At 53.7% G+C, this 25022-nt stretch overlaps 1 protein-coding gene across 4 annotated transcripts; it reads right to left on the bottom strand.

Annotated features, from left to right (window-relative positions):
- Positions 1 to 3724: 3724 nt before the first annotated feature.
- On the bottom strand, positions 3725 to 24550 carry RHBG (Rh family B glycoprotein). Of its 4 annotated transcripts, none has more exons than XM_082456995.1 (10): positions 24388 to 24550; positions 9493 to 9679; positions 8843 to 9044; positions 8573 to 8720; positions 6734 to 6900; positions 6302 to 6439; positions 6085 to 6218; positions 5403 to 5524; positions 4324 to 4397; positions 3725 to 4125 (listed from the first exon to the last, which is right to left on the bottom strand). In XM_082456995.1, the coding sequence occupies exons 2-10, from the start codon at positions 9657 to 9659 to the stop codon at positions 4057 to 4059; spliced, it is 1221 nt and encodes a 406-aa protein (XP_082313121.1). In that variant the 5' UTR covers positions 9660 to 9679; positions 24388 to 24550; the 3' UTR covers positions 3725 to 4056. The 4 variants fall into 4 exon arrangements, with proteins under 4 accessions (XP_082313121.1, XP_082313122.1, XP_082313119.1 ...); XM_082456996.1 differs by lacking the exon at positions 24388 to 24550 and adding an exon at positions 15048 to 15123; XM_082456993.1 differs by lacking the exon at positions 24388 to 24550 and adding an exon at positions 14719 to 14992.
- Between the last annotated feature and the right edge of the window lie 472 nt (positions 24551 to 25022).

Raw genomic sequence — 25022 nt, forward strand, 5'->3', positions numbered from 1 at the left:
TTAACTGGTGGTGGCAGCAGAAGGAAGCAGGAAGGAGGCCTGGACTGGGCCTGGGGCTCATGAGTCACAGAGGATCCCTTGGGGGCATCTCTGTCCAGTAACCTGCTTTGGGGAAACCATGAGTATTTCCCTCAAGGTTCTGGAAGGGAACTGGCTCCAGAGACACCTCTGGTCAATGTAATGTGAAAAAATGGATGGAGATGGAGAGGGCAGTTAACAGGTAGGGAGGACGGGAAGAGCATCAGCGATAGGCTAGGTTTAACCTCCAAGAGACAAGGCTCAGAAATGAACTGATTTGTGTGAGTGGGGGAGCCAAGTTGGGGGCCCACCAAGGTCTGACCCCAAAGTCAAGGCTCTCTGGGGAGAGGAGTAGGTATGGAGGGAACAGGTGACCACCCCTCCTTGGCCCCAAGGCCTGGTTTGGGTCGCCTTCTTCCTTCCTCCCCGGGCTGGGGAACTCCGATCGGTGATCAGACGGCGGCACAGAGACAATAGCGCTCTGTCCCGGGCGGGCGCTCCGGGAAGACAGCTCATCCCTATGCAGGGACGGCCTCCCCCACCCGGGCCTGGCCGCCAGCCCCTTTCAGGCGGTGGAAGCCGGGGCGGCGGCAGAGGGGGATTCTCACAGGCCGTTGGACATTTGCATAGCCCGCTCGCCCGCCCGGAGACATTGGCCCGCATTGTTCCCGGGCGGCGGCGGCAGCGGCGGCGGGCGCACGGGCCGGGGCGCGCGGGGCGGCGCGGAGGACCCGGCTGGGAGCGGGCGGGAGGACCAGACAAAGGAGACGGGGCGCGCAGAGCCGGGCGGGGGAGATCTTGACGGTGGGAGAGAAATATCGGGGTGAGGTGGGGGGGGAACGCGGCTGCCGAGTTAGTCTGTCCCGGGACTGCCACCGACCCCCACTTCGGACACCCACGCCGTGTCTAATTCCTCTCTGAGCCGCGGCCACCATGCGCCGTGATTTGAATCCCAATAGCGGGGCATCTCAGGCCTTCCCCAGGCTACGCAGGTTCAGGGCGCCAGGTCCTCCAGAGGTCAGAGGAGCAACTCCTAGCTCCTGGCCCAGGGGGCTCTGGCCACACAGGCACAGAAGCACCCTGAGGTGCGTGGGGATCCTTGGACCTCCCAGCCAGATGTCTGGGCAGGAAGCTCTGTTGTCACCCACACATACTTGTGCCAAGCCCGTACAGCTCCACCTCCAGAAACCCTTCCCTAATGCCTCTGGCTCTGCTGGCTTGACACTGACCCCAGCGCAGCCAATCTTCCCCATCAGTGGGGCCCTGGGAGGCGAGCAGGGGCCCAGTGTCCTCGTCCATCATTGTCCCCAGAGCTCAGGCACTGGGGCTGGACAGACGGAGTTCATGAGTGGGCAAGTGTCTGATTGTCCTGCATTGAGAGTGATAATGGTGGTGATCAGAGGGGCTGTCCCTGAGGGGCAGAGGCCTCATTGTCCTGAAGGGGTGAGGAAGGAGCCCCCTTGGCCCCTGTCCCCGTCATCTCCTTGACCTGCTCATTGTCACCCTGTCGACCCAGCCTGAATGGATGGGCCACCGTGTGGGGAACCAATGGTGCTGAGCCAGGGGCTACAGGAAACATGGGGGAGGGGCTCAGTCTTGGTGCAGCAGAGAGGCTCCAAGGATACCTGTCTTTCCTGCCCTCTGAGCTCCCTGCCTGAAAGCAGTAATGGGACGATCACCCCCACACCCAAACCAGTAATGATGGCTCAGTCCATCATTTGGACCGAACAATCTATGGACTGCCCACCAGGGTGCTAGGCACTACAGGAAAAGCTGGGGGAGGGAGAGGAGGAAATGCAGAGGGAAAAACCAAGGGCCCGGTTTAGAAGAGTTCAGTCCAGGACAGAGTCCCCTGAGCCATGAAGCCAGGGTGCTGGATCTTGTAGTAGAGCTCAGCAGCGTCTCCCAGGCCATGAGAGGCTTTATGGGGGTGATGGAGCCTGAACTATCTGGTTAGGGGATATTCAGGGCCATCTCTTGTCGGGCAGCCATCACCCTTTCTCAGGGATCTCTTGGTGGGCCACCCTAGGAACTGTAGCCTTTCCTCCCTTAGAAGCTGGCTGGGTAATTGTCCTCTCCCAGAGAGGGTTCAGTTGTCACTTCTCCAGGAAGCCTCCCTGGATTGAGATGGGAGCGATGACCAGCCTAGGCTAGAGCAGCCCCTTTTTGTCAAGCCTGGAGGAGATTTGGTTGTGGTCAAGAAAGAACCAGAGTAGAAGGAAAGGATCAAGTGGGAAAATGTTGGTGGTATGTGTAGTAAATGAATACTCGTAGCCTTTCCCACCCAGGATAAGCAAGGGCAGGGAGGGTCTTATCCTTAAGTCTCTCCGTTCCTATAAGTCTTTCAGATCTCTGTTTGAGGACTGCTCAGGGAGCTCAGGGGCAGAACAGGTCAGCTGGCTGTACCTGGATCCATGCAGAGACAGAGTGATGGCTCTGCAGGGTGAAATGGGGGATGGGCCTCTGCTTGCCCAGACTCCCTCCCAGCAGGGGCTGACAGGACAGGGTACCTTTTTGCAATCTCAGCAGTCATCCTGCCTCAGCACAAGGATGTCCCTCCAGCATACCTACCCCAGCCAGCAATGGTCAGGGGAGGCTGTGGAGGAAGGAGGGGAGCTCAAGGGGAGGGATATACCAAACATATTTGGGCCACATGGGCAGGGGTGGTTCCCATGGGGCACTTCTCTCTCAACCGCCCTCCTTGTTCCTCAGCTTTTCCTCAACTCTGTGCTTGACCTCTTTCCCCAGCCAGACTCAGTCGCTTCAGCTACAGTGAGGATGGAGCCTCGTGGGAGCACCTTTTGCCCCTGTCCCAGAACTAGGCCTCAGAAATCCCTCCTTGGGTTCCTAGGTGTGCATGGGTTTTGGTTTTGAGGAAGAGGTCTCTAGTCATGCTCACTCCTGCCAGAAGCCTGGGGAAGAGCAGGAGAGGGCAGAGGGGGGGGTCCCAGTACTTCAGGGTTGGGAAAGGAGCTCTGGTCTACTGGGAGGATGGATTCTCTGTTGAATGAGAGATCTGGAATGACATGTGGTAGGGACTGGGAGCTCAAAAAAGTCTTGTGGCATGAATAGTGAGGACCAGAGCTGAAGCAGACAGGGATGCCGTTAGGCTGTAGGAAGGACTTCCCATTCTTGGTAGAGGATGGAGGGGCAAGAAAGGCCACATCTTCCTCTGCTGGGTCTGGAGCGCCCTCTGGTGGTCAGATGGCTTCAGGCTGACGGAAGCCCCATTCTCTGCAGTAACTCATTTGCCCTTCCTAGTCCCCACTCCTCAGACTCGGGACAGGGACATAAGTTGGTGCCTGGGGGCTGGCTGCTTCCAGCTTCTGAGGAGTTAGTGGCAAAGAACTCCTTCTGCCCCTCTTAGTCCCAGCAGGGGCCCTCTTCCTACTCTGTTCAGAGGCCACCCAAGTTCAGGGTCAGAGTGGCAGCCATTCTGGAATAGGAAGAGCTCTGCAGCAGCCTGAGCTGTCCTATAACAAACACAGACTTGCTGGAGGAGAATGAGCTCCCTGTCTCTGGAGGCAGGTAAGCCCAGTCTGGGCATCCACCTAGCAGAACACGGCATCCTAGGGGGAGCTCCATGGACCCAGGGAGGCAGGATATTGTCACCACTAAGGTCCTTTCTCACCCGAGGTTCCAACACTGTGAGTTAGATGGTAGAAGGAGCCCCCAAATTCCCAGTGCACAAAAAAAGGAGTGAGAGTCCTCGGTGACCGTGGTATTTATCACCCTCAGGGAGCCAGGCCCTGGCTCAGGCTTCACTGTAACAGAGTGATGCTGGTCCAGTGGGTCAGCAGTCATTTGGGTGCCTCACTTGCAGGGCGTGGGGCGGTGGGGTGGGGCTCTGTGAGGCTCTCCCCTCACCACGCTAGTTACTGCCCCTCCCCCAATGCTGCCTATGGTAAGGAGGCTCCTTCCGGCTCCTGTCTTCTTTCTTGCAGCAGAAGTGATGGGAACTAGAAAAGAAAAGCTTCCCAATGGTAGCCAGCCATCATCTTCTAAAAGGAGAGCATCCTTTCAAGGCCTGGAAGCAAGTTAGGCCCGAGTCTCCGGTTCCTCTGCCCTCAGAGGTCCCTGGGCTAAGTCCTCATGCTCCCCAGGCACCTGGAGGGCAAGGATGGAGGAGCAGGTGAAGGGGCAGCTCCAGGGGGCTGGAGACCACAGCTCAGGGGGGGACGCCAGAGGAGAAGGAGCAAGCGAGGAAGGAAAGAGGCGGGTTGGATCAGAGGAGGTGCGGCAGGGAAGGGAAGGTTGGAGGGTGAGAGAGCCCTATGGGCCTGAGGGGTTGCAGCCACATCTCACCTCCCAGTAAATCTGGTCCTCGTAGCACTGGGAGTCTGGCGGGGAGTCCAAGAAGGGCAGCCTCAGCAGGAGCCCTGGTGGCAGTAGGGGATCATGTGTGAGGCTTTTTGCCACCCCCATGGGGGAGATTGCCACTCAATACCACCGGGCACAGAGGAGCCAGGAGGCATGAGGTCAACGTGATGCCTGGCACAGGCAAATCACAGCGGTATTTATCGAGCACCAACTTTTGCTAGGCCCTATGCAAAGTGCTTGACAAGCATTGCCCTCCTTAAGCAACCACAGCGGCCCTGCAAGGTGAATAGGATCCCTCTGTTACAGAGAAGGCGGCCAAGGCTTAAAGAAGTTAAATAACTTATTCAAGTTGGCACAGTTGGGAACGGACCAAATAGTGAGTCTGTCATGAACCACAGCTCATAAGCCTTCTGTGGCCACCTATCCAGGAGGGGTGCAGAAAGTGTTTATTGAGTAAATAAGTAATTAAATGAATGAATGAATGAGCTGAACCTTGTTTGAGAATGAAAATCTCAGGGTGGGAGCAGGAGGGTGGGGATACTCAATCAGACGTTTTATTCTGAAGGCCAAAAGGACTAAGGCCAGATATCAGGAAGGACTGCCTGACCTGGCATCAGTGGGCAGGCTGCCTCTGTGGAAGGTTTTTGTGCTCCAGTCTGGTGATGAGCCAGGCAGGCCTCTTCCCTCCCTGCCCCGGCCCCACACGCCTCAGGGCCTCAGTCTGAGGTTGGGCTGCCCTCTAGTGGGTAGAGGGAGCGGCACAGGGAAGCCACAGAGGAGAGGGATCTGTCAGCCCCTAGCAGGCTTCCCACCTTCCCTCGGCACCGGAAGGGAGCAAGTACCCTTGGTCCTACTTATCTGGAGGAAGTTACCCCTTAAATGTACAACCCCACCCTGCACCTGGCACAAAGTAGGCACTCAACAGATATCTGTGAGTAAATGAATGGCAGGGGGATGGGATGCAATGGCCATTCCTCCAGAGAAACCCCCTCCTCTGTCTTCTGCCCTCCCTGGAGCTCCTGCCAACGCCCCTCCACACAACCCCCCCAGCCAAGGTCACTCACCTCCAAGGCTCCCACCCACAGAGGCAAATATCAGTGTGACAAACAGTCCGAAGAGCTGGTGCATGGCCTGAGACGTCGCGCTGCGCTGGCCCTTGGCTAGGAGCGGAAACACGCTCTCTAGGCTGCAGGGAGGGGAGAGTGTGGGGAGACAGGGACGGAGCACGGAGCCAGGGCTGGTCAGTGCATCAGTGCACTGCACCGCTTCCTGCAGCGGCCAAAAGGGCCTCAAGGGAGCTGCCAGGCTGAGTCACCTCCGGGCCTTTGCTCCAGTCAGGCCCATAGCCTGGAACACCCTCCCACCTCCCGTGTGCCAGCAACACCCTCACACCTTTCAAGGCTCACTTGGAGGGTCACTTTTGCCTGCCCTCTCTTCTGAGCCCTGATGTGCAAAAATCTATCCTAAGGGTCAGTATCTCTTATCTGACCCTTTAGTAATAACACTATTGAAATCATTTGTTCAATGACCTTCTGCTGCACTTGAGTGAGGACCAAGAGGGCAGTCCCCAGTCTTGTACACTCCAGTTTCTTCAGCTCCCAGGAGGTAGAGGAATGAATGAATGAATGAAAGAAAATAGACAGCTTTTTCTTGTTGGTCCACAAAAGGAGAAAGAGAGTGAGGGACTTAGTTCCAGGGGGATATCGATTCCACTGGGGATGGGGGGTGAGGGTGGGGAGAACTTACCCATCTCCGTAAGCTTCATGGGTGGCCAGCCCAGCCACAAGGACCCCCAAGAGCGCTCCCAGGACCCCAGGCATCCCATGGAGGTTGTGGACACCACATGTGTCTTGGACTTTGAGTTTTGACTCAAGGATGGGCTGGAGAACAGGACACCAATAATGAGTCTCGTGTGCCCCCCGAAGACCCCCTGTTCTGCCCAGGGCCCAAGAGGCATCTGTACCGTGAAGAACTTGTACCCCAGTGTGGAGACGGTCCCAGCCAGGAAGCCAGCTACCAGAGCCCCAAAGGGTGTCAGCATCATTTCAGCCGATGTCCCCACCACAACCCCTCCGGCCAGTGCGGCATTCTGGACGTGGACCTAAGGGAGCACAGAAGAACAAGGCATTGTTCAGATCGTCACACCCACACCCAACCCAACCCCGCCCACCACAGTGGCACCTACTGCTTCTGAAGTCCCCCCACCATCTAACCCTCTAACTCTCCTGCTATCCTATCATCACCTCATGCTCCGACCCAACGCCTCCAGTGCAGATGGAGCCCCCTGTGCCTGTGCCCTTACCTGTTCCCCTGGAGAATCCGCCTTGCAGGGTCTCCGATCTCTCCCCCGCCTCCCAGTCCATCCCTCTGCCTCTCCCAAGCCTCTCCCCCATACCATGTCCAGCCGCCCATCCCTCCCGACAAGGGCTGACAAGGCGAAGGTGCTAAGGGTGCTGGCAGTCAAGGAGTAGTACGTGTTGAGAGCCGTCCGATGCTGCCCATCCCCCAGCGTAGTGGGTGCAGAGTTGAAACTAGGCCAGAAGATCCATAGGAAGATGGTCCCTAAATGGTGGGCAGGCAGGCAGAATGAGAGGAAGGAGGAGACTTCCCCACAAGGTACAAGCTGTGTAACCGCACTCAAGTCACCTACTCTCAGCAGCCTCAGTTTTCTCATCTGTAAAGTGGGGATAGTGATACCTACTTTATAAAGTGAGAACTAAATGAGGTGATACATACAAAGTGCATAGCGCATGGCCTAGCCAGTATTAAATGTTCAACAAATGGTAGCTATGGCAGGGTACTGGCACAAAAGGGAGCTACTTGATTGAAAACCACAGGGGCTTGAGATTTTTTAAGTATCAGAAAAGGAAAGAAAAAAAGGCAAAGGGCACGACATGTCAGGCACTAATCTGGTACTTGATATACATAAGAGGAAAATCCTTTGTTTTATAACCTCAACTGCCCCCTGGAGAGGGTGGGCCCTGCCATGAGCACTGGTGGGCTGCGCCTGCGCATCTGGGGAAAGGACTGGGAGCTCCATATGCCCTGCCTGCGGTTCCCAGGTCAGTCCTGGAGGGAGATGGGCAGGGGCCAAGGGCAGGTGAAGGGGAGTCTCCCTTTGGGGACCCCGTAGGGTAGGGTCAGCAAAGCAAAGAGGCTTGAGAGACTGCCCCTTAGTCCTGAGTGGTCCTTGGGTTGCGATGTAACTTCTGCACCTCCACAGTCTGATTAAAATCTACCACACATACACATGCGTCTTCGGAGAAGAGTTTTGGGAGGAATCAAGGAAGAGGCCAATTTTCCTGTCTGGAAGGAGCTGGGAGGCAGAGGAGATCTGAGAATGTAAGCCTCGCAGGAAAGCACAGACATCTTGGGGAGGCCTTTGGACTTCAAGCTAAACTTATCTGCGTCTCAAAGGGCAAGGAGGCCTCAGCTGACCTAGGGTTCCACATGCTCTATTTCACAACAAACCCAGATGTGAGCAAGAAATACAAAACCAGTCTCTTTTTAATGTAAGAATGGGCACTTCGGTCACTACTCAATACTACCTTCAAGAACATAAAATCCGGATTTCCTTTCCTGACTCATTAGTGAACAAAGAGAGAGGAGAAGAGGCCAAGGCGGAGGTATGCGCTTAGAAGAAACAGGTGGTGATGATGGGGCTTGCAGGTCAGACCCTACTGCTCGCAGGCGTGACCTACGACCTCTCCTTCTCCCCCTTGAGAGTGCAGGGGCTTCCAGGAAATCTCCTGAGAGGATGTGACCTCAGGAGGGGGGACGCAGCCCCAGGGACAAAATCCTGGAGGTTAGAGATGGGGAGAAGCTGAGTCTGGCTGGAGAGAGAGCGCGGGGAGAGTGAGTGGGGAGGGGGGAAGGGGGCGAGGAGTGGCCAAGATCCTGCAGGGGTGGGTGTGCCAGGCTGAGGAGTCCGGTTTCTAACTGTCTGTCGGTAGTGGGGGCCCTGGAGGCCTTTAACAGAGATTGATGCCATCAGACTTCGATTGAGAAAGGCCCCTGGGATGGATCTCAGGGCATGTGCATACCCTAGTGCTGAGTTCTAAGAACCTGTCATAAAACGACTGAGAATGGTGAGCACGGATTCCCGGGGCTCTGGTGGAAGAATCTGAGTTGGAAGGGAGTTCCCAGCCAGAACCCCAAGGATTCTAGGTGGCACCCCAAGACCAGGCCTGGAGATGAGCCGGCCCCGTACCCACCACACCTCAGCAGGCCTCACCAATCATGGCAAAGAGGTCCGAATGGTAGACGGAGCCCTGGCGATGCTTGCTCTTCTCCAGCTGGGGCCTATAGAGGACCCTGGAGAGGACCAGCCCGAAGTAGGCACCAAAAGTGTGAATAGTCATGGAGCCTCCTGCATCCTTCACCTGGGGAGGTGGAGCTGAGGTAGAGGGGCAGCCCCTCGCCCCTACCCCTACCCGACGCCCTCCCTGCTCAGGGCCTGGCCCTGCCCACCCCCACTCCTCACCCCATCCCCATCCAGACTCACCCCGAGCAGACTAAGGAGCACATACTCGTTGAGGCCAAATAGCACCACCTCCAGCAGGGCCATGAGCAGCAGCTGAGCCGGCCCAGTCTTGCCCAGTATGGCACCAAAGGAGATAAGCACAGCCCCAGCGCAGAAGTCAGCATTGATCATGCTGGGGGGTTGGGATGGGGAGGGTGAGAGGGGGCTGGAAGCGAGGGCAGCCCTGGGCGGGTGTGGGGAGGGGAGGAGGCAATGAGCCTACCCATCTAAGCTCTTCCCTGGTAGGCAGGAAGGTATCACCTCTCCTTTGTTGTGGATGCGGAAACACAGTCTCAGGGAGGTTCTGGGACTCAGCGAACAAAGCCCACGACAGGTGGAAGAACCAGATCTTGAATCAAGAGCTCCTCTGAACCCTGCCCTTTTCCATGACACTATCTATCCTCCCAACATCTCTTGGGTAATAAGGGGCCTAAAGAAATGGGGAGGTGGGGGCTCGAGGATGGGAGAAGAAATTAGGCAACAGAACAGGCAGGGCACCTAAAAGAAATCAACTGATGGGTCAAAAACCTGGGTCAGGGAGCAGACTTGAAGGACTGGGTTTGAGCTGGGTCCCTTGGACAGGGGCCTCCCAGGTAGACCTGAGGGGAGCCAGGGTGGCCGCCACTGCCCACCTCTCTACGCCTACATGGATGTGGCCACCGTGGAAGGAGTGGAAGAACCCCTGGACGAGTGTGGACCACTGCAGGGCAAAGGCGGCCAAGAGGAAGGTGAAGCCCACGCTGCTGAAGCCGTAGAGCTGCAGGAAGACCATGAGGAAGCCGAAGCCCACGAAGATCATGGTGTGTACATCCTGGAAGCCTGCAGGGGTGAGGGGGGGGCATTCAGGGCTGCTCAGGCTGCCACCCATCCACCAATCAGCCATCCTGCCAGCGCCCCCAGCTCTCACCAGCCAGGGCCGCCTTGAGGCTGGAGCCGAGCCTATAAAACTCCCTGGGCATGGCCGGCCTCCCAGCCTGGGTCCCCCATGCAGAGCTGGCCAGCTTGGAGCAGTGGGACCCAGACCATCCCTGCTGTCGCCATGTCAGAGCAAGAGAGTAGAGCCTTTCTCTCTCTTCTCTGCCCCAGTCATTTGCCCTATCCCTGGGTCGCTTACAACCAGCGAGAAGTCCAACCTTTCCTGTGTTCTTTCCTGGCGCAGTCCCTGCCCTCTGTGCTGGAAATTCTCTTCCCCTTCCGGCTTTTCTTCAATTTTCCCTTTCTGTCGGAAGTCCTTCTTGATGTCTACCCTCCATTCCTCATACTTCAGAATCTATACCTCTCCATTTTCAGGATTTTAAATTTTATAAATTAATTTACAAAAATAACTTTAAATTGTTAACAGAGATTATCTCAGGAAAAAGAAATTGAAGGGAGGGGGCAGGGCTGCTGAGCTGTACGACTCCGGTGCAAATAACGCCCCCTGGAGGTATGCAATATGGCCACACCGGGAAGGAGGCTTTTACCCTATAGTTTGTTTCTTTGTATACTTTGAATGTTTTAATTTTATAGATGAATCACTTGAATTTTTTTAAGTGTCAGTGGGGTTTCTGGGCAGGGAGATTTGGGGTCGTTTCTGTTTTCTTTCTATTCTGTGTAAAAAAATCTAAAATAATAAACAGTAATAGTGAACATGAGATAAATACAACAATTTGCTTTTGTATTAGTTTGTCCTGTACCCCTCCCCCCATCTACTTGTAAATAGGGTTTGAAACACAACCTAGTATGATGTTCAGCCAGTGCATCTGGTCCTGTTTCCTTTGTCTTGGGTCTATGTACCCATAATGCTGTGCTATCTTTGGCTTTGAGAAATACTAGAGAAACACTTGAGTGCATTACTGCATTTGTTGGAAATAACTTACTGAGAAACAGGGTCAACCATGACCATAAACTCTCCTTTCATAGCTCCATGTGAGAAATTTCTCCTGGAACTTAGTACTAGGAAATGTCATTTCCCCTGAGGAACCAGGAACCGGTTTGCTTTCCCTCATTCATGTGATAGATGTTTACTAAGCAGTCATGCATCAGGCTCTGGGAATGTAGAGCTGTCGGTGGAGGACAGCCATCAAAGGATCGAAGAATCACATTTGTGAGGCTTCCTTGATTCTGATGAGAACACATACTTGACCATATTACCCCTTTTTCCTGGCTGCCTGGAAGCTCAGAGCTACATTGGAATTTCAACTATAACAACTGTAGGCCTTCACAGTGTTCATTATTTGTGTACTGCTTTTATACTTTTCTTTTCTTATTCACACGTTTTTGTTGTAAATGACCTCGTCTCTTGTAGAAAGAGGCAGATCACAAAGAAAGAAAATCACAATCACCTTTTTTGTTTAAAAGTGAAGCACCAACAAGCCAAAAATTTATTACTGAACTTTAGAATGTAATCAATAACTTTGAGAGAAGCAAATTTTTATGCTTTTGTGTGTGTGTGTGTGTGTGTGTGTGTGTGTGTTTGTGTGTTGTGTATAGGCTGATAGGAAATGAGTTTGCAAGCCCCTGGCAGAGGGTTGGGTGCATGTTAGAACTGGAGGTCTACAGCTCAGCTGCCAGCCCCAGTGGCCAAGGGGGTGAGGGTCTGGAGGTCCACTGGCCTCACTAAATGTCCCCACCACTGTGCCACTTTTCCAGCCCTGCTCACTCCCCAAATCACCCAGATCTCTCTTCCCTCTCAGATCTTAAAACCCAACAGAAAAGGAGAGGTATCTTTTAGAACTCAGCCCCAAGCCTAAGTTCTTTTAGCCTCGCGGCCTGACTTGTTTTCTCCTTGTGCAAACAGTAAAGGGTGTGCCGTGTCTGTTCTTTTGCCCAAGGATAGCAAAACAACAAAGGGGGCTGGGTCATACCCATTTCATGCTGAAACCGCTCCAGAACTTGTCTTAAATGGCAATAATATTTACATCTCCCACCCTGGGTTTGTTTGGAATCAAAACTCAATCCCTTGGCCTTTCACCTGGAGTCTAAAAATCAAGAAATCTCCTTTACTCATTCCACTCTGTGGAACATTCCACACAGACATTCTCCATGGACTGTGGTGGGTAAGGGGCTATTCCAGCTGGAGGCAGGGGGATAGATGAGATGACCCCTCAACATTCCCTTCAGGGGATCCCTGGGTTGGGCAGGATGGAGCCTGTTTTCCATCACATCCTCACCCCCACCAAACCCATGCACCTTTGGTTGGAGAGAAGATAAAAGCCCTCTAGGAGCACCTATCACCCTCCCTCCTTCCCTTACTGCCCCTCCCCAACCGCACCAGATGACTCCTGAACAAGGTCAGACTGTGGGACAAGGGGACAGTTAAAGCTGGGGCTTTAGCATCTAACAGAGCTGGATTTAAATTCCAGCACCTCCCTCATCCACTTCTCACCGTGTGACCTTGGACAAGCCACTTAACCTCTCTAAGCCTCAGTTTCCTCATCTGTAAAGTGGCGATATAAAATGTGAGAAGCAGGAAAAAGGGAGTGGTAAGCTGGGGAGGCCATCTCCCCCCCACCACTCTACCCCCACGTGCCTTTAAGAGGGCAAGTAGGGCTGTATTCTCCTAGAAAAGTCACAAACCACTCTGGTCCCAGTCACTTCCCCCTGCCCCCACCTCAAGAAAATCCTGATTCCATTTGTCCTAAATCCCTCTCCCTGCAAGTCAGGTCTCAGAGATATATAAAAAAGAACCTGTCCATATTTTGTCTTAGAACCCTTTCTCATCTTGCTTCTATGTCCCCTGTATGCCTAGTCTTTTTCCCTAGTCTTTCCCCTTCTTTCTTTTTTTTTTTTTTTTATTGGAGTATAGTTGCTTTACATGTTGTGTTAGTTTTCCCCCTCTTTCTTATTTTCCATTACTTGCCTCATAGGATAAGAGGTTTGTAATGTGGGGGAAAGTCTGCAGATGGGGAGTCAAGAGACCCGGTTCTAGGCTGGCTAACTTGCTGTGTGATCTTGGGCAGTCACATGACCTCTCTGGCTCTCTCTCCACATCTGAGAGGAGTGGACCAGATGAGCTCTAAAGGCGCTTCCTATAGAGATAACAGACAGACACTCAGAGCAGCCATGCACTTGGCATTGGCTAGTCCCACAGCTAAACAACATCGGCAAAACTCTCTTTCATCTCCCAAATCAAAGGGCAGTGGCTACACCACCCTCTGGCCCTGACCACTTCTCTTGGACACAGGGATAGGTGAAGACTTGGCTCATCAAAGTCCCAGGCTCCAGGGACCTCACACCTCCCTCCTCCCCAACCCATCCCCGCACCAGGGTCCCAAGTCCACAGGGATAGAAACCTAGTGCAGAAAAACAGGTAGGATTCCCACTGCTATTCCTCTTATTGCAATCCAGGGACAGAAAACTGTGCATCCAGGAGAGCCTACCATTGTAGCAGAGGGATGAGAGGTTGGGGGTTTCAGGGAGGACTGTGAAGCAAGCAGGGCTTGGAGGCCTTGAGTGAGGCCCATGGGAGAAGCAAATGGGGTTTCATGGCAGGCAGCCAGCTCAGACCCTAGAACAAGAGCTTACTTCTCTCAGCCCGTGGACTGTCCCTGCCCAACTCTCCATCTCTGTAGACAAATGTATGACCCCAAGAGTCTGCCATCCCAGCTCTGTGGCTCTGGCTTTGATTCCAGCATCCATGGCTCACCTCATGCAGCCAGAATTGGGGTGAAATGTGGGGAGGGAGGAGCTGTAGCCCCCCCTCTGCCTAGGATGGCCGGTATTCTGGCACTTTATGCCCAGGTCCAAGCCTCCACCTCACCCTCTCTATCCTCAGCATTGTGAGCTTCATTTTGTTATTTTGTTGGGGTTGGGGCTGGGAGAGGGTCAGGTGGGGACAAACTGCTGCCAGCTCTGCATACAGAAAGTAGGGTAATAACAGCCTGGGATTTTTATAGGAGACTGTCACATTCTGGGCCTCGTTTGAATGTGTACCCTTCAAACTGAAGCATCTTTCTCCCCGTTGCTCAGGTGGGGAAAACTGAGGCTTAGAGACCTGGTCAAACATTTGTGATGAAGTCTGGGAGATCTGGTCCCAGCTGCCCAGGGCCTGAGTCACAAGGTTGGGTCCCCAATCTTGAGGGAGAGGCTCTGTCCACAACAGGGGGCAGGGGCTTAAACTTCTCCTTCCTGGGCCTTGTCAGCAGGCAGGTGAGCTGTGGTGCTAGGAGCTGAGGATGGCCGAGTCCTAGTTCCAGCTCTGTCACTCACATGGTAGGTGATCATGAACAAATCACAACCCCTTTGAGCCTCAGCTTCCTCCTGGGTGAAATGGGCTAATGACCCTGCCTTGCCTCCTAAGCAGGGCTGGGGAGCTGCTGCTCTGTGATTGGCTGGTGGATAGTTACATCATTTTCTCTCTGGCTCTGGAAGGACCAGCTTTGGGGGACTGAGGAAGAAATGTCTCAGTCCACTAGTCTTGGCTGCCTTCACAGCTAATACCATCACTGCCTCCTGCACCCCACTCCCTACCTCCCCTGCCCAGAGGATTTTTTCCCTGTGGTCAGGGTGGAGGCCCCAGGAAAGGCAAAGTCTCTGAACAGCCCAGCAAAGCCCAACTAGGCCAACAAGAGACTAGGTAAAGCTGGGGCTTCAGATCTGGGTTCAAATCCCAGCTCCCTCAATTCTGACAGCAAGACCTTGAACCAGCCATCTAATCTCTCTGAGCCTCAGTTTCCCCATCTTTGCCTACTTCATAGACTAAAGGAGAAAAAATGCATGTGCCGCCCTCAGCATAATACCTGGAACGTGGCAGACGCTAGTGAAAGGGTGTTATTATAAATCTGGGGCACCTTAGATCTGGGCATGCAAGTGCTCCCTGCCAAGACATCGGGGGAGCTTAGGGCCTTAGCTCCCCCCGCGCCCTCACCCGCACTCACTTGGGTAGCGAAAGTAAAATTCATTGTCCGCGTTACTGTGGTTGCGCCAGTGCCAGAGGGCAGCGTCGGTTTCATGGTTGTAGCGGACAAAGACCGCAAAGAGGATGGCGGTGGCGCCCTGGAGGAGGAGGCACAGCAGGGGCAGCTGCAGTCGCCGGCCCGCGGTGCGGCGGGGAGACCCGGCCATGGGATAGAGGCTGCGAGTCTCCGGCTCCGGTTAGGGCTCCTGGCGCGCGGCCCTGGGAGACACTCACCGGGCGGGCCGGGCAGGTTTCACTCGAGCCAGGCCCCGCCCACTGGAGCCAGGCCCCGCCCACAAGAAGGCTTACCTGCCCACAGTTTCTGGCTCCAGCCCGGGAGGCGGGGAAGGGTGGGCGGCGTCGCAGGCCTGAGGTGGGGCAAGGAGTGGGAGGTGATGGGGCGTTCATACCCCCAAGTCCTCTTTCCTTTGGGCCAGCTGACCCTGCCGCCGTTCCGGTTGGGACAGGTCCTTGGAAATGACCCTGGAAAGGCGCCCTATGTTCTGCCTGCTGGGGCGCAGCTGCGGGACCGCAGGGGGCGGTGCGGGGGGGGGGGGAAGAAGGGAGGGCACCCGCCCCCTCAAACATGGTGTTAGAGAGTGTTTCCCAAAGAATAAGCGGCCTTATTAATAGGGTCAGACTTCCCTGGCCGAGCCCCTCCAGGGTTAATACAAGAGAGAGGAGAGGGATTACTCAATCTTTTGCCCAACTGAAAAGGCGATGGAGAACGGAGATAAAGAAGAGCCGGCTCTCTAGGCGTTGATGATTAACCTGGCCGGGGAGGTCTGAGCCTCAACGGTTGAGCTCCTTACCCCACTCCCAAGCCTCAGCCTCCTCACCCGCATCTGCATCCCACCACACTTCTAGGTCAGAAGGCTGGACCTGCGAGCAGGCTGGGCAGGCGCCAAATGACACTTGGGTTCCCTGCACGTCCAGTGTGGATATGAGAGGGTCTGGGCTGCCCCAGCAGCTGGAAAGAAGGGAAGCTAGATGGCAGGAGAGTCTTCTCAGTTAAGAGTCAAGAGACCCTTGTTACACAAGCAAGATTTGCATCCGCCGGGGTCCTGGTAGATAGACAGCGAGGAGACAGCTGTTAATTGAGCACTTACTCTGACCCAGGCTTCAGAGATGAACCAGATGACCCCTCCCTCCAGGAGCCACTGTCCAGTTGGGAGAGAGACACTTAGGAGAGAACTGAATTACCACCGGGGTAAATGTGTGACCCTGGGAATCACAGAGGCTCTGGGGGCCTAGAGGAGAGGCTGCAGAACCCACAGGGGTGGGGATGAGGGAGGGGACAAAGATGGAGAATTGCTTCCTGGGAGGTGGTGTCTGCAGGCAGCCTGGAAGGACAACCTAGAAACTGAGTAAGTGAAGAAAGAAAGAAGAGGAGAAGTTTCAAGAAGGAGACCCACATAAGCAGAAACCGTGTGCACATTCAGGGTGCTCAGGAACTGAGGCCAGGGGTGGGTATCAGCAGGCGGAGGTACGTGGCCTCTACCCAGTGGGTGCCGGGCCCCTGGAGACCTCTAAACAGATGGAGGACCCTCACATTATTGGTTCTGACACCCAGAGGCCACAAGGGGCTTCAAAGAAGAAAACGTGAAGGTCAGTGGGGCTGGTGGTGGGGAAGGCCCTCTGTCTACACTGCCCGTAGCCTAGCCCCAGCTGTCTGAGGGGGTTGTTGTGTGGGAGGGACTTGTGGGTATTTGCAAAGATGTCTCAGACCCCGGCCTGAAGGAAGAGCTGCCATTCTCAGGGGATGTGGCCTAGGCCCATAGGGACCAGCCACTGCCCAGAACTGATGCAGGGTAGGGCTCCTCCTAGGAACGGGGGTTGCCCCTTCTCAGGAATTGGAAGGGACAGGAGTGACAGGAGTCCCTGACCCTCCTCCTTGCTTCCCCTTCTGCCCTCTCCCCAGTTCACCTCCTCCCTACCTCCCCTCAGGGGCCTGAGCCTCTGGCCCAGCATGGGCTCTGGGGGACAGTTGGATTCTAGATGCCCAGCCAGGCAGGCTTGGGAGGGTGGTAGCTGCCTCTGATAGCACTGCTCTACCAGGCTGAGCAGCCTCTCTGGCCTTCGGTGGCCCCTGGCCCCGAGACTCTCTCTCACTTCTTGGTCAGCAGGATGGCTGTTTTCTAGCTCCTCTGCAGTTGGTGGGGCAGGGGGAGGAGGTGGGGGAGGAGAAGATGTCTGGTCAGCAGCCTTTGGATAATGATTCTCAGATAATTCAGCATCTGGGGTATCCTCCCAGGTCCAGCCTTCTGCCCCAAAGGTTCAGCCTGCTTCCTGAGCCCTGTTTGGGAGCGGGGGTTGCCCTGGGTTGCACAGGCAGGGACTGGACAGGCCCTTAAGGGGAAGAGTCTTCAAAAGCAGCAGAACGTGAGAGAGAAAGAAGGAGTGAGCTGGGCCTTCCCAGCATCTTCTGGGAGCCTCCACCCTGATGCCAGCCTCCTCCATCTCTATTCACCTGTTGTCTCTCGTAGTCTCTAAATTCCTCTGAATCTTTGATTTTCCCTCTCCTCTGTTGCTCATTCATTCATTCAATGAATACTCACTTAGTGTCAACCCTAAGCCAGGTCCTGGGGCTGTGACCTGAGGTTCTAGTCACACGTGTAACATGGTTGGGTCCTGGATGCCTCCAGACCTGGCAGGTGTTAACCCTTTATTTGTTGGATTGTGGGAGGTCTAGAGGGAGCCCCCCGGAAGGGCCAGGATAGCTGGGCCAACCTCTTGAGGGCATACTTGGAGACCTTTGGGGAACTGCTAAATACCATCTTTATAGGAGGATCTTGGTATTTGAACAACTAATGGGTACCATCTGGTATCACCCCTGGTCCAGCAGAGAGCAAGACCCTGACAGTCCTCCCCTTCTGAGGGTCCCCCTGGCCCACCCGCCCCTTCTGAGGGCTCTCCTGGCAGGCCTACACCTGTGAGGACTCCCCTGGCCCACTACCCACTATGGAGAATCTCAGTCCATGGTTTTCTTTTGGATTGCCAAGTGCTGTCAGGGCCCCTGGCCCTTCCTCCTGCCTTCTCTGGCCCTGAAAACTCTGATGGAATGGGGGGACTTCACCTCTCACCCCTTCCTCCATCCCTGACGTCCTCTCAGAGCCCAAACTCAGTCACCAGCTCCCATCCTGCCTGGCCTGGGGTCTGCCCAATCTTTGACCTTGCATCTCCAGTTTCTAGCTGTGACCAGCTGGGCACTTGAGGGTGGCCAAGGGGAACTGGTGTCTGCTGCTTGCCCTGGCCCAGCCTGGCCAGGCTGTCCACGGGGACCAGGGTTTGGGTTACTGAGTAACTCGGGGTTGCTTGGAGCTGTTCTCTACTGGGGTCACCTCCTCCCTACTCCCTGCTCTCTTGGCTCAGGAATCCCCAAAGCCAATTGGCTCCTTTTGCTCCATCGAGCTATCCCCAGTGTTTATGGGGAACAAAAGAGAAAAGTAGCAAAGCACCAGAATCAGTAAGACACTTGTTTGTTCATTCCTTCATTCATTCAATACATCTTTGCTGTTATGACCTCAGCAAATTGTTGAGCTCTGAGTCTCAGTTTCCCTATCTATAGGAGTAATACTATTCCCTTTGTGGAAGTGTTATGAAGATTACAAATAATTGATGTAGAGCGTTGGCATTTTCATAAGCAGTCAACAGATATGGTTATTATTGTTCTGATTGGCTGAGCAGAGAGGGCAAATGGGTTGCTGACTCCAACATACTACGGGCACATGCGCCTCTGGGGACAGGAAAGGATGGAGGGGGTAGACACAGTCTTGATGTGTTTTCCTGTCATCGGCTGGAGGCCGTGACCAGCAGAGTCTAGGGCCTAGGACAAGCACATTCAGAAAGGGCCATCAGACCAGCAGCCCCTGTGACACAACAACTCTTGAATAGAGGAGATTTGGGAGAAGGCAGAGCCTTCATTCATTCAACAAACATATTGAGCACCTACTGTGTGCCAGACATGGTGCTAGGGGCTGGAGATTCAGTGGAACGAGACATATCCCTGGGTGGGGGTGGGAGGTCTATCTGGGGGGGATGCAGGTGAATCAGCAGGCAATCGCATTGCCAAGGGTGATAGTGGGGAAGACAGGTCCTATGGGGACGCAACTCATGCTGGGGGTGGTCAGCAAAGGCTTCCCAGAGGAAGTGACGCTTACCTTGAGATCTGGCCTAATTTCACAGGTAAGGTGGAGCAGAGGGATTCCTTTTTGTCTAACAGTCTCGTATGAAAATAGAAAAAGAAGCTATACTAGAGAACTCCTCAGCACCCATTTTCTGGGGGTGGAAAACCCCAGACCTCAATTTTTCCCCAAAACCACAGCCACAGTGGCACCATACAAAATATTGTTGTGTTTACATACAGCCAATGGTAAAAATCAAATATGGCTTTCTGTCCCCAGAGGCTCACCAAAATAACTTCCATGTAAAAGATTGCCAGAATCAGATTACTTGTGTTTGTTAAGGTTTCTTCATCTGTAAAATGAAAATGACAATACCTTGGGAAAAAAGTTTGTCAGAAGGCAGTGATATCCAATTAAAATGTTTTCCATTCATGTAATACATTTTGTTTGCATTCCTGCTATGTGCCAGGTGCTACGCTACGTGCTAGATTCTGGAGGAATATCCTCCACGCTCCATCACCATCAAACAGAGCAGAATCATGCTCTGTTCTCAGGATGCCAAGATGGATGAGATGTAGTCTCAGTTCCCAAGGCCTGACAGCAGCTCTGCTTCAGTGGTGCAATTCTTGCAATCCTGTTGGGGGGTCTGTGATCAATTCCTCACCAGTAAAAGTTTCGAAAGACAGCAAAGAGCAGCAGGTGAGAGCGTGGCCTCAGAATGAGAGGGACAGAGGTCAGAGTCCCAGCTCTGTCCAAAAGAGATTTTGGAGAAGTTGCTTACCATGCCTTGAACCTCAGTTTCCTCATCTGTTACATGGAGATAATTATACTAATAACCCCACAGGGGTTGTTGTGAGGATTAACGCCCACAAATCACGTGACATGTAGTACGCCTTCAATAGTACAGCCATGGTTGTGACTGTTGATCAGCACTTACAGCCAGGGAAGTCGTTCAGTCCTTAGTTTTAAAAATATAATTGTGTTCAGTTAATTCTCAAGTGCCTGACTGGAGCCACTTAAGAGAAAAGCCAGGGGGGACTTCCCTGGTGGTCCAGTGATTAGGACTCAGCCCTCACTGCGAGGGCCAGGGTTCCATCCCTGATCGGGGAACTAAGATCCCACAATCCATGTGGCACAGGCAAAAAAAAAAAAAAAAAAGGGAGAGAGAGAGAAAAGCCAGGAGGGAACCTAGGGTGCAGTGGAATTGCATCTAGAAATGGGTCAGGTGGAGGTGACAGCAGTTAAAGGGAGCGGGGAGATAAGAAGCCACATCCCCACCCCAGCTTCCCTTCCTCAGTTCTCCTAAGGATTCTGCTGCCACCACCAAACCAACCAAAACTACACTCTGCCCTGGACAAGCCAGGAAAGCCGGCTCAAGCCCTACTACCTCCCTCTGCCAGGAGCTGTTGTTCAGGCATCCTGGTGTTGGACCCTTGCTCTCCTAGGCCAGTCCCATCCTCCCCTCCCCAAAAGTGAGTGACACTTTGTGATGAACACCTCTGTTTTCTGGAAAGGGAGCAGTTGGATAGAAATATTCTTTACATACAACCCAGGACAGGACAGTTGTAAAGGTTGGAAGCACATCTTCTCTGCCCCGGGCCTGAAGCAGCCGGGATGGAGGTGGTAAGATGGTTCCATAAGGTTTGACAAGAGCTGCAGAAGAGCGATCAGACTGGGCTGTGATCAGACTCAGCCTCCCCGGGGCACATCTAGGGACGTGGGCTGTCTGCTCTGATCTCCCTCCTGCAGCCCCGCCAGCACACCAAGCTCCTGAGACACAGAGGAGAATGTGGGATCTGAGTCTCTTAATGCTGTTAAGCAAGGTCATGACCATTCAGCCGTTCACTTCGTAGCTATTTATTGAGCCATGCGTTGCAAGGTCAAGCAGGCCCTGCTTTCAACCCTGAGGACCTGGCAGTGAACAAATAGACATCGTCCTTGCCCTCATGGAGCGGCTGTTCTAGTCGGGGAGACACACAATAAACACACACAGGTAGATACATAAGATGTCACGAGAGGTTTGTTGAAGAAAACAAAGCTGGGCTAGAGGATAGAATGACAGGGGTGCTGCTAGACTGGATTGCTAGGGAAGGCCTCAGGAGGGATGGAAGGAAGTGAGAGGGGATCTTACAGACTGATAGGCCGAGGGAACAGCAAATGCACTGCCCCTGAGGTGGAACAGCAAGGAGTGTGGCAAGAGCTCAGTGAGCAATGGGGCAGTGCAGGAGGGGTAGCGGGGGCCAGCACACGGAGGGCTCAAGGCCCTGGTGAGGAGTTTGGACCTTACCGTAAGGATAATGGGGAGCAATTTGAGGGGTCAAGAGCAGAGAAATAATATGATCTGATGTATTATTTTAAAGGATCCCTCTGGCTGCCTGGGGAGCAGGTAACCAGTCCAGAGGCCACTGCTGCAATCCAGGCAAGAGCCGATGGTAGCAGTAACAGTGCAGAAAGCAGTCGATTCTGGACGTATTGGGTTGGCCCAAAAGTTCATTCGGGTTTTTCTTTAACGTCTTACGAAAAACCCGAACGAACTTTTTGGTCAGCCCAATATTTGGAAGGTAGAACTGACAAGGTTTCCCGAAGGGTTGGATATGAGGTGAGAGAGAAAGGAGTTGCTATGGACCGAATTGTGTGCCCTTAAAGTCATACGTCTAAGTGCTAACCCCCAGGGTGATTGTATTTGGAGACGGGGTCTGTGGAAGATAATTAGGTTTAGATGAGGTCATGAGAGTGGCCCCCTCATGATGGGATCAGTGCCCTTACAAGAAGAGGCACCAGAGAGCTCCCCGCACCTCTTTTGCTCTCGCTTCCACGCTCGCCCTCTCTGCCAGGTGAGGACAACAGCAAGAAGGTGGCTGATAGCAAGTCAGGAAGAGAGCTCTCACCAGAAACGGAGCGTGCGGCCACCCTGACCTCGGACTTCCAGCTTCCGGAACTGTGAGAAAAGAAAGTTCTGTTGTTGGAACACCCAGTCTATGGTGTTTTGTTATGGCAACCTGAGCTGACTAATATACGAGTCAAGGATGGTACCCAGGTTTTTGACCTGAGCCGCTGGTGGTGATCCCATCTCCAGCAGGGAACCGAGAAGACCCCTCCCAAATGCAGCCTGTTTCTCCCTCCAGGCTGAGAGATTCGCTTTCCAGACTCTGTACTTTAGTTCCGGCGGGTAATTAGTTCGGGCTCTTACCCGCGTGCCCCTTCTTCAACTAAAAGAGGACTTCACCTTCAAGGCCCACCTCAAGTATGATTCCCTGCCTTTGGGCTCCTTGCCGTGTGCTCCCCAAAGTAGAGTGCTGGATGCCCCGTTGGGATTTATACCTCCACCCCTTCTCTGGACTGGGCCACCTTGAGGGCAACCCCTCTACTGGGCATGGCATGGTCCGCACTCCCAATTCCTGACTGCAATGTTGGGCTGAAAGGAGACAGGACTTTGACTCCACCAGGGTGAGTCCTTTCCCGCTGCAGGGAGTCCTTTCCAGATCTCCATCCTCGAGGGCCTGCCCTTCCCTACTGCTTCCTCTGCCAGGCCCTCCACCCTGAGACAGCTGGTCAGCTGGCAATGGAGCTAAGTCATCACACCGGTCCCCACCTTCCTCTGCCAACAACACCTTCACCCTAGGCTTGCAGCTCCAGCACTCACAGCTCAAGCCAGTAGCAGGTTAGCTCCCATGGAGGGGCAGGCCTCACGCCTCCATCTCCGTGGGCGTGGGCAGCGATGGTGGACAGGAAAGAGGGGGACCCCGCCCTGTTGGCTGGGCTGGGCTCCCTGGCTGGCTCTCAGTGTGCTCTTCACCGTCCTGTCTTCTTAGCCAGATCAGTTTGTAAACAGTATTATCCTTCCCGCTTACTCATTCAATAAATATTTATCTATTTAAGTATTTCATTTTATTAGCCATTTAAATATGCAGCAAATGGCTACTGAGAGCCAGCTATGTGCCAGGCACTATTCTATGCGTTGGTCATACAGCAACGGGAAAAGCTGTCAAGAACAGGAACAAAAAAACCCTGATTTTTCACTAATGTGAAACTTACTAAAGTTCTTTTTAACTGTATTGTTTTAAAATGTGTCACTACTGGGAATTCCCTGGTGGTCCAGCGGTTAGGACTCGGCGCTTTCACTGCCGAGGCCCGGTTCAATCCCAGGTTGGGGAACTAAGATCCCGAAAGCCGCGCCACGTGGACAAAAAATAATAATAATAATAAAATGTGTCACTACTTGAAACTGGTGGTCTGACGGCATCAAATTCCTGCCAAGTGGTTTGCAAATATCCGATGACAAAACCCAGAAGATCCTGAGTTCAGGAAGGGAGAAGCTGGGCCAGTGGGGTGGAGGAGTGTCTTGGGGAAATGCTCCCAGAGAACTCCTCCTGGGTTCTGACTCTCCCCTTCCGATATTCATTTTTACAAGCTCTGGACACACCTGAAGTTCCGGATTCAGTTAGAACTGCCACATCTGAGATGAGCAATAAACAGAGAGGCAGGTTCAGATGAAAACCACAGGAGGGTGTTACAGGAACTGGGGCTGCTTTATCTGGGCACTGGAGGTCTTAGATTGCGGGGGCTGCGGATGGCACTATTGGTTCCTGCCTTCACCATGGAATTAGCTTACTAAGTGCTTGGAGAAAGCTGTAGGAGTCAGACCCGGGTTTACGTACAAGAGCCTTCTAGCACCCAGACCTGCTGCCCTGGGAGGAGACTGGGCTTCCTGCAGCTGGGCTGGAAGCTGGGTAATTCCTGGCAGGAGAATCATAGACACAGAGGGGTAGGGGGCCTAAAGCACACTCACCAGAGCCACTGCGGGAAAGTTGAAAAGGCTCAGCAGATGATTGTGAGAGACCCCATATGGCAGCACCCACTCCCTCGAGTGAACCACGCTGGCCTGGTGGAGACGCTGGATCAGTGTCCCTCTGAATCATTTGGGTTGGGGAAGAAACTCTGAAAAAATACCAGTGCCTGCCCCCACCCCCAGAGACTTTGATTTAATAGGTTTGGGTGGAGTCTCAGCACCAGTATTTTTCTTTTAAAGCTCTCCAGGCAATTTCAACGCATAGCCAGAGTTGAGGATCGCTGATATAGACCAGCACATCAGCCCCCTGCCACCGGGGAGCTTGTTAGAAGGGAGAGATTGGGAATTCCCTGGTGGCGCAGGGGTTAAGAATCCGCCTGCCAATGCAGGGGACACGGGTTTGATCCCTGGTCCGGGAAGATCCCACATACTGCGGAGCAGCTAAGCCCGTGCGCCACAACTACTGAGCCCACGTGCCACAACTACTGAGCCTGTGCGCCACAACTACTGAGCCCACGTGCCACAACTACTGAAGCCCGGGCACCTAGAGCCCGTGCTCCACAACAAGAGAAGCCACTGCAATGAGAAGCCCGTGCACCGCAACAAGGAGTAGCCCCTGCTCGCTGCAACTAGAGGAAGCCCGCGCACAGCAACAAAGACCCAATGCAGCCAAAATTAAATAAATAAATCAATGAAAGAAAGAAAGGAGAGCTCTCAGGATCTGCCCCAGACCTACCGAATCAGAAACTCCAGAAGCGGGGCCAGCAGTCTGCATGGAACAAGCTCTCTGGGTGATTCTGATGCATGCCGACGTTTGGGGAACTTTCAGGCCTTTTCTAGCTCTAAGAGTCTCAGAACCTCAGGGAAACAAAGGTCGATAATGGCTTACCCTCTTCACCAAGGATGTGTGTTCATGTTTAACCTGCTTAGAGAACAAACCAGTCAAACCAGTCAAACCTGAGATCACAGAATGGTTTCACTTCTTTGTTAGTGTCTCACTTCGTGAAAAATCCAAACCAAAAACTACCCATCTTCAGACTTTTTCAGTAAGTGTTCAGTTTGGCAGCAAACAGTGGTCCTTGAATTAGATGCACCCATCACCTCCTGTCTCAGAAATCTACTACTTGAGTCCTTAGGACCCTACTGTCTGCTTTATGAGGTCTTCACTTATGGGACCCTGCCATCCCCTTGGTTTTCATCCCATCCCCAGGAGTCAGTGTCAGTACACAGAGGGAAGGACCTACCAAGCAAGAGTTGGCCCAGCTCACCCAGAGAAGAAAGTGGTGGCAAAGCAGGCTTGAGCAGAAGATGTCAGTCCGGGCACCACTGTTCATTCAGTGGAAAAATGCCAATGTGTCAGTGGTAAAGGGA

Source organism: Balaenoptera physalus (assembly GCF_965194825.1).
Source record: "Balaenoptera physalus genome assembly, chromosome: 1".
NCBI lineage: Eukaryota > Metazoa > Chordata > Mammalia > Artiodactyla > Balaenopteridae > Balaenoptera > Balaenoptera physalus.

What these genes read in the sequence shown, in the direction of transcription:
- RHBG (XM_082456993.1), bottom strand. Translation starts at nt 14,905, where the DNA reads ATGGCCGGGTCTCCCCGCCGCACCGCGGGCCGGCGACTGCAGCTGCCC. An exon ending in ATTTTACTTTCGCTACCCAA is followed by an intron (nt 9,680 to 14,718) that starts GTGAGTGCGGGT and finishes TCACCCCTGCAG; the next exon opens with GCTTCCAGGATGTACACACC. An exon ending in GGGATGGGCGGCTGGACATG is followed by an intron (nt 6,440 to 6,733) that starts GTATGGGGGAGA and finishes GTGCTCCCTTAG; the next exon opens with GTCCACGTCCAGAATGCCGC.